The sequence below is a fragment of the Trachymyrmex septentrionalis genome, unplaced genomic scaffold, assembly GCF_001594115.1.
Source record: "Trachymyrmex septentrionalis isolate Tsep2-gDNA-1 unplaced genomic scaffold, Tsep1.0 scaffold191, whole genome shotgun sequence".
NCBI classification, from domain to species: domain Eukaryota; kingdom Metazoa; phylum Arthropoda; class Insecta; order Hymenoptera; family Formicidae; genus Trachymyrmex; species Trachymyrmex septentrionalis.
In genome coordinates, this window is record NW_017305083.1 from 220752 (window position 1) to 230173 (window position 9422).

Genomic DNA, 9422 nt, shown 5'->3' on the forward strand with positions numbered 1-9422 from the left:
TGTTTGATTTCTTTAGATGATAAAACATTATTTGTATATATTCTATCAAAAAGGAAGATTACAATATTCTAAGACCAACAAAAATTCTGTTAACATTGGGATCACAGGTATTCTTCATATCAATCATAATTATAATTAAGTCTAGTAAAAATTTAACTTAGACTTAATCTTAACTTACGTTATGTGCAATATTGTCGTGTGTGCAATACGCTGTACGCAAACGAAGCTATATGCAATCGTTTGGTAGATAAACAGAGCCCTCTCCAAACACAAAAGTTTAAATGTATATAGTAGATAACTTTTTGCATTTAGTATCTTCAATATGACTTTGTTTCATAAATTTTAAATTGTGTGTAAAAGTGCATGTAGAAAACAATATGTAGGCAATAATATATGTAAGCAATAATATAGAGGAAAGTCCCCCCATTTAACCACATCATCATGAAATTATACAATAATGCGCTATATTTATATGATGTATGATTATACGTATTACAAGAATTATATACAAGAATACATATACCATACATGTGATCTATTCCCACGCATGCATGATTGGTTGTTTGATTACATACATAGGGGGACATCACGCAAGTTGATATATAATTGAATAGTCAAACGAGCCAAAGCGACCCCAATTATACGAACAGTCTCGTTCGAAGATGATAACATTATAAAAATATATGTTTGTACAACGCACCTATAGATAATAATACGTTTGCCAAATAGTATGTGTGAATGTTATGATGGGGATGTCTTGTACTCGCCCTTCTATTTTTAAAAATCTTATTATCACATATATTGAATTACTGTAATTATATATAGGAAAACTATTATACAAAACTATTATGCTTCTATTATAAAAATTAGAATTCCTTTCTCTTTCAATTATCCTATTATTAACTTTTCTATATATTCTAAATGTTTAAACTTCTATATTTTTACCTTTGCACTATTTCTTATATTCTTCACATTTGATCACGTAATAATGTATAAAATGAAAACATTGATAAAAAATATAAAATGCTGTGCTTATCCTAATAAATTTATCAATAATTTAACGGTGTTATTATTTTGCACATGTGCTATTAAAATAGAAATAACAGTAAAATTTTTGAAAAAAAATAACTTTTCATAATCGTATAATATATAATTATTGTCATTTTTTTAAAGGAATTGTATTATTTTTTTATATAGTATGATTCCTATAATTAATTATTCTATATATAAAATATTAAGGTATAAATGTCAAAAAGTCATATAGTTCATGAGATATTTTATGTCAAAATTATGTAGTAGACTAAAGTATAAAATATCTTTTAAACTATAATTTTGTTTATAAACGTACTTTAATACTTTCATGCATAGAATAATGAAATAAATTAATTGGTACAAAAATACATAATTAATTGTAGGTAAAATACCCTGTACATGCGACAGATATTTTTCAATGAATAAAAAATAATTTATTAATATTAAATAATTATATTAAAAGATAAGGAATCTGGTTTAAATCTCTTTTTCAGTATCGTAAATTAAAGTTGTACTCTAATAAATTCAAATAGACACTTAAGTCTTCAAGAAAATGAAGACTTAAGTGTCATCTTTATTTTAATAACTATTACAGTGACTGATGATGGACCACTGTAATGAATTGATTACTTTGAAAATAATAACTCAATTTTCACAATGATATTATCTAAATACAAAAAAAGTGAGATTTTTATTTGAATATCTGCAGCATGTAAGTAAATTATATATGTACGTCAATTTTTTTTCACAACACTATATGTTATAGTATAATTATATATGTATTATATATATGTTATATGTAAATATATATATTGCATTTATATATATGTAATGCATAATCATTAATTATTTATTTAAAAACTAAATTATCTATTATTGCTTGTTATTAATCAAGAAAAAAAATATATATCGACAGTTTATTTTTTTTAAATAAATTCAAAAACTTTTCAACTTATAAACAATTTAATTTGTAGTATTTATAGCTTCTATTTTAAAAACCTATCATTTAATAATTATTTAATAATATTTGGATTATTTAACTTATCATTTATTATTTACATCTTATTTTGAATTAATGTATTTATTAGTATTATTTCTTAGACTATTAGTTACATATAGCAATATCAACAATCAAAAATTTTTGCGAATTTATTTATCTTGAAAGACAAAAACCGTACAATGCAAAATTCTATCCTACACAGCTTATTACTAACTTAAGTATAGTAACATTATAAGCTACAGCTGATTGTAAAAATGTGTGAGTATGATGCATGTGTATTTTTCTAACTAACATGGTAATAATCTGTTATTATGAAAACTTTTTTACGAGCTTTTTTTAGAGCCATTGCTATTATTGAAGATACATATAATGTAACACTTCTCTCATTATTTCTATACTTTGCAATACTCTTCGCTTTCTATGACTTCTGTATAATAAAAGTTAATATTTAAGCAAATACTTAAAAATGAAAATTTGTTTATTAATTAATTTTGAATACAAAAATATATTTACAAAATTATTACCGAAAATAATATCTAAATTATATTTACTCTCTAAATCTGAATCAGTGGATAATCACTGATATCAGTGCCAAGTATACCACTGATAATTAGTAAATTAAATATAAGATCCCTAACCTAGCTAATCTTTATTATGATCTAACTAATCTTATTTTAGTGCTTAAATTCAATGAATACGGAATATTAGAAGAAAAAACGTACAAATGTCAGTATTAGTTATGTAATGCTTAAACATTCTTTCTTTTTTAATTGAACTTCACTGATTATCAGTGCTAAGTATGCCATTGGATAATTAATTACTATCCACTGATTCAGATTTAGAGAGCAGAAGAAATACTATTGTTGTTATATTTATAAGATATTTTATTTTAAATATCTAAATTTTAATTACAAAAATGCTTCTACCACGCATTTTATAAATTTATATAGCTATTCGACGAAGGAAATCATTTATCATTCGCACTTTGGTATTTTTTATGTCCTACATTTTTTAAATTTATTTGCCTCTTTTCTACGTAACATAATGTTTGAGACAATTCCAAGAGCGGAAAGCTATATAAAAAATAGTTTTCAACTCGTAGATGGGCTCAGAGAAATACATATAGATGACAATTATAAATTAATTTTTTTAGATGTGATTTTACTTTTTACAAACATTCCTACATAGCCAGACATAGCCTTAGATTGTGTTAATGACAACTGGAATTTTATTTCGAAAAAATATAATTTACCTAAAAAGGAGTTTTTAATTGCAGTTCGACTAATTTTAGATTCGACTTATTTTTTATTTGATAATATTATTTACGAACAGAATTTTAGCATGCCCATGGGCTCTCCTTTGTTATCTATTATTGCTGATTTGATAATGCAAAGATTAAAGAAGAGGGCATTGAGTATAATGTTTAAGGATCATGTGCTTTTTTATTTTCGATATGTCGATGACTTATGCACTGCGATTCCATCATCTGAGATTGTTACTTTTCTGGAATGTTTCAATTCGTTCCATAAATGTTATGAATTAAATATTATTTTGGATTAATGTATTAATTATAGGACAAATTTTTTTGCACTTATAATTATTACATATTAAAATTCTTTGACTTTCAACGTCATCGTATTATATAACAAATAAATGAAATGCAATTTGTAAACATATTCTTTCTATTAAAAAATGAACACCATAAATATTGTAATACTTCTCTTAATATGAATTCTTCTTAACTACAGTTAGAATTTTATAGCCTTTTCCGCGGGACGCGGGAATATAACATATGGGCGCTTTTTTCAACAGCATAATCAACTTGCAACTTTTTATTCGCAAATGTCTCACACAAAGTTCTTGGAAATTTGATGAAAATTTGAAACAAGAATTAACGCAGATTTAAAACTTCTTGTTATAAGTCGATCGATTATTTGATACTTTCAAGAAGAAATATTAAGGGTATGCGAGAAATGTTTTTTACTGTTCAGGAGGTAACATCGATTCATGAAAAAGGCAAAGCCGTCAGTCTTCAGAGAACACTGGACATGAAAAGGTTGAAATATGACCGAGGTACTATATTATAGTCTTGATCATTGTAAATAAAAATTTTAAGAACGTATTTACTTTACTTGCAATATTTACGCGCAAAGAGTGAAAGTATTTGTAATAATAATAATTTATGTCTTATTATCATCATTAACAGAAATTATGAATTATTGCTTTTTATAGTGTATCGTGTTTTTTATTAATATCTGAATTAATCTTAATATATGGAGCATCATCCCAAGTGTGTCACTCGTTTTGGATTTTTGATTCGGCTGAAATTTTGATATATTATAGTATCCATCGAAAGAAACTACTATAATTAAAAAAAATTTTTTTTTTAGTTTAAAGTAAAAAATTATCAATTGTATAAATTAATCGAGCTCTCAATATTAAAAACAATATTACAAAAACAATACGCAACTAAGAGCTAGTACACAGTTATTATTAATGTACGTATTCTTCTTTATTCTTCATCTGTACATATATTTCCGACGTTTCGGTTGCTTTTTTCAGCCATCTTCATGGTATAACAGAGGCTTAATAATCCAAAATTTAAATGCAATTATTCTGAATGTAGGCGCAATTAGTCAACCCAGAGTAATTCTCCATTTGATCATGTAAACGGCTCTTTTTAACAAGTCAAGATTTGTAATACAACCATCTTTATTAGATATGATACAATGTAATTTTTGAGTTTTTGAAATTGTTTTTGTGTTTTTATATCGATTATTAATATAATAATGTAAGTTTTCCTGCAGCTTCAGTATAATCTTTCAATGATGAAAAATAAACAGTTATGAAATATTACTTGGTTTTGAAGCTCATGTATACAATTCGAGTGGCGTGGTTATTTGTTGATCAACTGGTAATTGCAGACTAGTTCATGCAGCCAAATAAAAAATCCAAAAATTCACGGGTGGTACATTTGGGATGGAATGCCATTAATATCTGCATTATGTTATTAAATGACATGTTGTAACCTGTTAGCTAATTACGGACATTTAAGCGCATTTAAGCTCAATCATATTTATTATTAGTTATTTGTTTCTTCTTATGAATTAATTTTTAAACTTACATTATTAAACTTTTAAGCAAAAATTGTGCGATATATTATTTTAAATGTATTTCATTAAATAACTTTTTGTATATTTGGCCTAATTTTGGTGTTGTATTATAGTAGAGAAAAGTCGCTGATACCGACATAGATCTGCTAAGTGACATTCCCTCTTATTTCTCAAAAACTAACACACACACACACACACACACACAATTGCACTTTATTAATACTAATAAAATTATGATCTGTTTAGCTAATTAAAGAAGTACAAACTCATAATTCGTGTATTTGTTTTTATATTAAATCAGCTAAAAACGAATTTTATGAATGCGAAAATAAAATTCTTACGATTTTCTTTTGCAAATTGTGTAATTTAAATAATAGTGACTATATTATTAATAATATTACGTTATTTTTAATGCTTGTAATTTCCTAAATTAGTTTTATTTATATTAGAAATATAAAATGCCTGTTACGGTCAAAACTGGATCTTCATTGCTTTAAATAATTCAATCTTGAATTACTAATATACACTATATATGTACTTGCATATATACTATATTGTAGTCTTTTAGAAGTAAGTAGTCTTTTAGAAGAAAGTAGTCTTTTAGAAGAAAGTAGTCTTCTAGAAGTAAGTAGTCATTTAGATGTTTCTTTATTGTACCGATTATTGCGAAGAATATTAAGGCCTCGGTGCTCTAATGGCTTAGGACGCTCGCCCAACAGATCCGGCCGAGGTAATATTTTTCGCAATAAATTTATTAACAGTTTCAACATATTAACATTTTTATAATATGTTGCTTGAAGATAGCATCAAATTATTTAAATTGCTTGTCAATTTAATTCGCAATTACTAGAGTGGTTTTAATTGCGTTTATAGTCCAGAAAAACAATTCGGCGTGCAGTTTTAAAAGACTGCAATACGGTATATATGCAAGTACATATACAGTGTATATTAGTAATTCAAGAATTGAATTATTTTCATTGATTGAAGATCATAATAGGCATTTTAAATTTCTAGTATTGATTATGTTTCTCACATATGCGAAAATAAAGATTTTTGATATTGTTTATTTATATTATTTTTTCTCTTAGTTTTTTATAAAATACGATCTTAAATTTAAAATTGGGGTGCAGCGTAAACCGCCACACCTGTCTGATCAAAACAGATCATGAGTTAACTTAATCCTTATAATGTTGCTTTATAGTGTCAAATAGTTCTATTGGAGCTAAAGACAATCGTGCACATATGGAAAAATTCTTGAAAAATTATCGCATTACATATTTGCATCTTGCAGAACAGCATAAAGTAAATATGCATATAATTCAAGAAAAATGTTTTGTAATAAAGTGAAAAGATTTTGGAATATTTTGTATACATTCATTTGTAAATACTTTATACAAATATTTCCTATAAAAGAAAAAAAATAGGAATACATAGCATTACTGCTTACTGAGTCAGTTTTGGAGCCCATTTTATCAAACGCTTCATTTTTGCTTCATTTTTTCATTGCCTAATCAAAAAATTAATTATTGCAAAATTGCAAACAGTATTATAAAAATTGTATTTATAAATACAATATTATGTAAAAATTATACTGTCTAATGGAAGACACTTTTTAATTTATATTTATGTTTTTAAAGTTTTTATTTTTACCTTTTGTTTAAGAAATATTGTCTAAACACAAAGTGATATGTCAGTATCGGTGATTTTCCTCTATATTTTGAATTATATAATCTTCTTAACGATCTTTGAACTTATTAAGGTTTCTGCAGATTTCGAATGGGCGGTGAAACTAAACCGTTTCACTTTAAATTTCTTTGGACTTTGGCCTAAGAACGTTCAAAATCCTCGGCAAAAGTTAATGTGCAATTTTCGAGTGCTGATAATTTTCCTGGGAATAACGTTCTGCCTTTTTATTCCTTCAATACATTCATTGATATCAGTTTATGGAGACATTTTACTGATATTAGATAATTTACAGGTTACTATACCAATTATGAGCTGCTTGATTAGAATAATAATTGTTTGGTGGAAAAAAGAAGGTAAATATTATTTTTTGTTTATAAGCTACAAGTATGGTAAATAATATACTAATAAAATATTAAAAGTTGAATATTAATTATTATATTAAGACAGCTAAAATTTGTTCAAGATTGCTCGGGAGCATGATCTTGACAACTTATGTTAAGGTTAAAGTCATTGGAGAATAGTTCCTTATATAATATTAAATAATTATCATTTTGTAAATAAAAATATTATATAAGTTATAAAAGAATATGTTATATTAATCTTTTCAGTATATGCACATGAATATGTATACATACATTTATGTCAATAAAAAACTTTACATATATAAGTATGTAAATAATATTATCGAATTTACATGATACTTTTTTCGTAGATTAAATAATATTTCTGATTTTAAATTATAATATTTTATTATGCTTTAAACTTTAAAGAATTAAAAAAATATAACTGCATTTCATATGCTTTTTATGGTTTTATGATTGATTTTAATATATCTTTGCTGTAAAACGTGCAAAAAATTATTTTCTTTTTAAGCTGTTATACCGATTATAAACATGATCATAAAGGATTGGAAAAAAATAAAAAATGATCAAGAGAGAAATTTAATGATACGAAGAGCGCAAACTGCACGAATCATTATTATTTGTTCCTACTGCATAATGGCATTACAATGGACTTTTATTTCTGTGCTGCCAATTTTTGGAATGGCAATGAGACTGACATCCAATATTACTGATCCAGGAAAGATACCAATGCCTTTACAATCTCACTACATTTACGATATAACAAAAAGTCCACAACGTGAATTAACATTTATTAGTCAAGCAGTTTATTTACTTATCGCCGCGATGGTTTATAGTGGAGTGGACAATTTTCTCAGTCTCATGGTTTTTCATGTATGCGGACAATTGGACATTCTTGCGAATCGTATGCAACATTTGGATAAATACAAAAATTATCCCAAAGTACTGAAACGCTGCATAGAAAAACATATTCGTTTACTTAGGTTTGTTACTTGTAAGAAAACATATATGTATGTGATAATCTATACAAAATATGATTAAACATTTTTGGTACATAATGTCTTTCACAGAGCTATTAATATCATTGAAGATACTTATAATAGAATACTTCTCTCTTTATTTATATATTTTGCGATTATCTTTGCTTTCTATGGATTTCGGATAATTAGCGTAAGTATTATTGAAATTGAAAATTGATAAAAAAAAAATTTATGTATAAATTATCGTGCTGAATAATTATGTATATTTTAATGATTATAATTAATAAGTTATTACATTTAAATTTACATGTTATTACAAAATTAAATATTAATACTAATAGGAATAATTATGTTGTATCGTTTATGTTTTTTCTTTAATTAGCTATTCAATGAGGGAAATGATATGTCGATCACTCACTTAATCTATTTCATATGGACTATTATCAATTTATTTGCACACATGTGCCTATATTGTGTCCTTGGGGAAATTTTAGTGGCTCAGGTAATGAGTTACATGAATATTTTATTTTATTTCAGAATTGCAAGTTTGTGTGGAATGGCTCTAAAAGTACTTTTAATATTTTTAAGTGCAACAAGATATACTATGAGGCATATAATAGTAAATGGTACACTATGGATCCAAAAGTTGCAAGAGATTTATTACTCTTAATGAAAAGAGGTTCTAAACAGATTTGTCTTACTGTTGGAAAAATGTATCCTGTTACATTGGCCACATTTTGCAGTGTAAGATATTTTAATATCTATTATAATTATAATATTTATTATATTAAAATATTATTCAGTGTCATAAAAATTTAGTTGAAATTTACTATACTTATATAAAATTTGAATTATTTATTTTATATACATGTACAATCTTAATCAAACTTTATTTAATTATTAAATTTATATTGTTAATCATATTATTATTTACAAAATATATTTTTTAGTTAATAAAAACATCCGTTGGTTACATATCTGTTTTGCATACAATAAGAAAATGATACAAAGTATGAAAAATGGGGAAACTTTTTGCCAATATTATGCAATTTCTGATAGAAATGTGCCGACATGTCATTTGCAAATAAATATATCTTAACGCATTATTCAAGTAGAATATGCCTAGAATTCTATTAAGCATCTAAATGGTAAAAATGTAGTATAAAAAATATCGGAAAATTTAATTGACTTGATAATCATAATCTGCTTAGATATTTGTTAAATTGTAAGCCAATCTTTTTTTTACATT

General features: G+C 25.4%; 1 protein-coding gene across 1 annotated transcript; it reads left to right on the forward strand.

Moving 5' to 3' along the window:
• Positions 1-7724: 7724 nt before the first annotated feature.
• Positions 7725-9177, forward strand: LOC108747102 (odorant receptor 13a-like). The gene is made up of 5 exons (XM_018484363.1): positions 7725-8176; positions 8264-8363; positions 8556-8675; positions 8762-8917; positions 9124-9177. Exons 1-5 carry the CDS (start codon positions 7725-7727, stop codon positions 9175-9177), a joined length of 882 nt encoding a protein of 293 aa, XP_018339865.1.
• Positions 9178-9422: the final 245 nt, after the last annotated feature.

What these genes read in the sequence shown, in the direction of transcription:
- LOC108747102 (XM_018484363.1), top strand. Translation starts at nt 7,725, where the DNA reads ATGATCATAAAGGATTGGAAAAAAATAAAAAATGATCAAGAGAGAAAT. An exon ending in AAACATATTCGTTTACTTAG is followed by an intron (nt 8,177 to 8,263) that starts GTTTGTTACTTG and finishes TGTCTTTCACAG; the next exon opens with AGCTATTAATATCATTGAAG. An exon ending in GGGAAATTTTAGTGGCTCAG is followed by an intron (nt 8,676 to 8,761) that starts GTAATGAGTTAC and finishes AATATTTTTAAG; the next exon opens with TGCAACAAGATATACTATGA.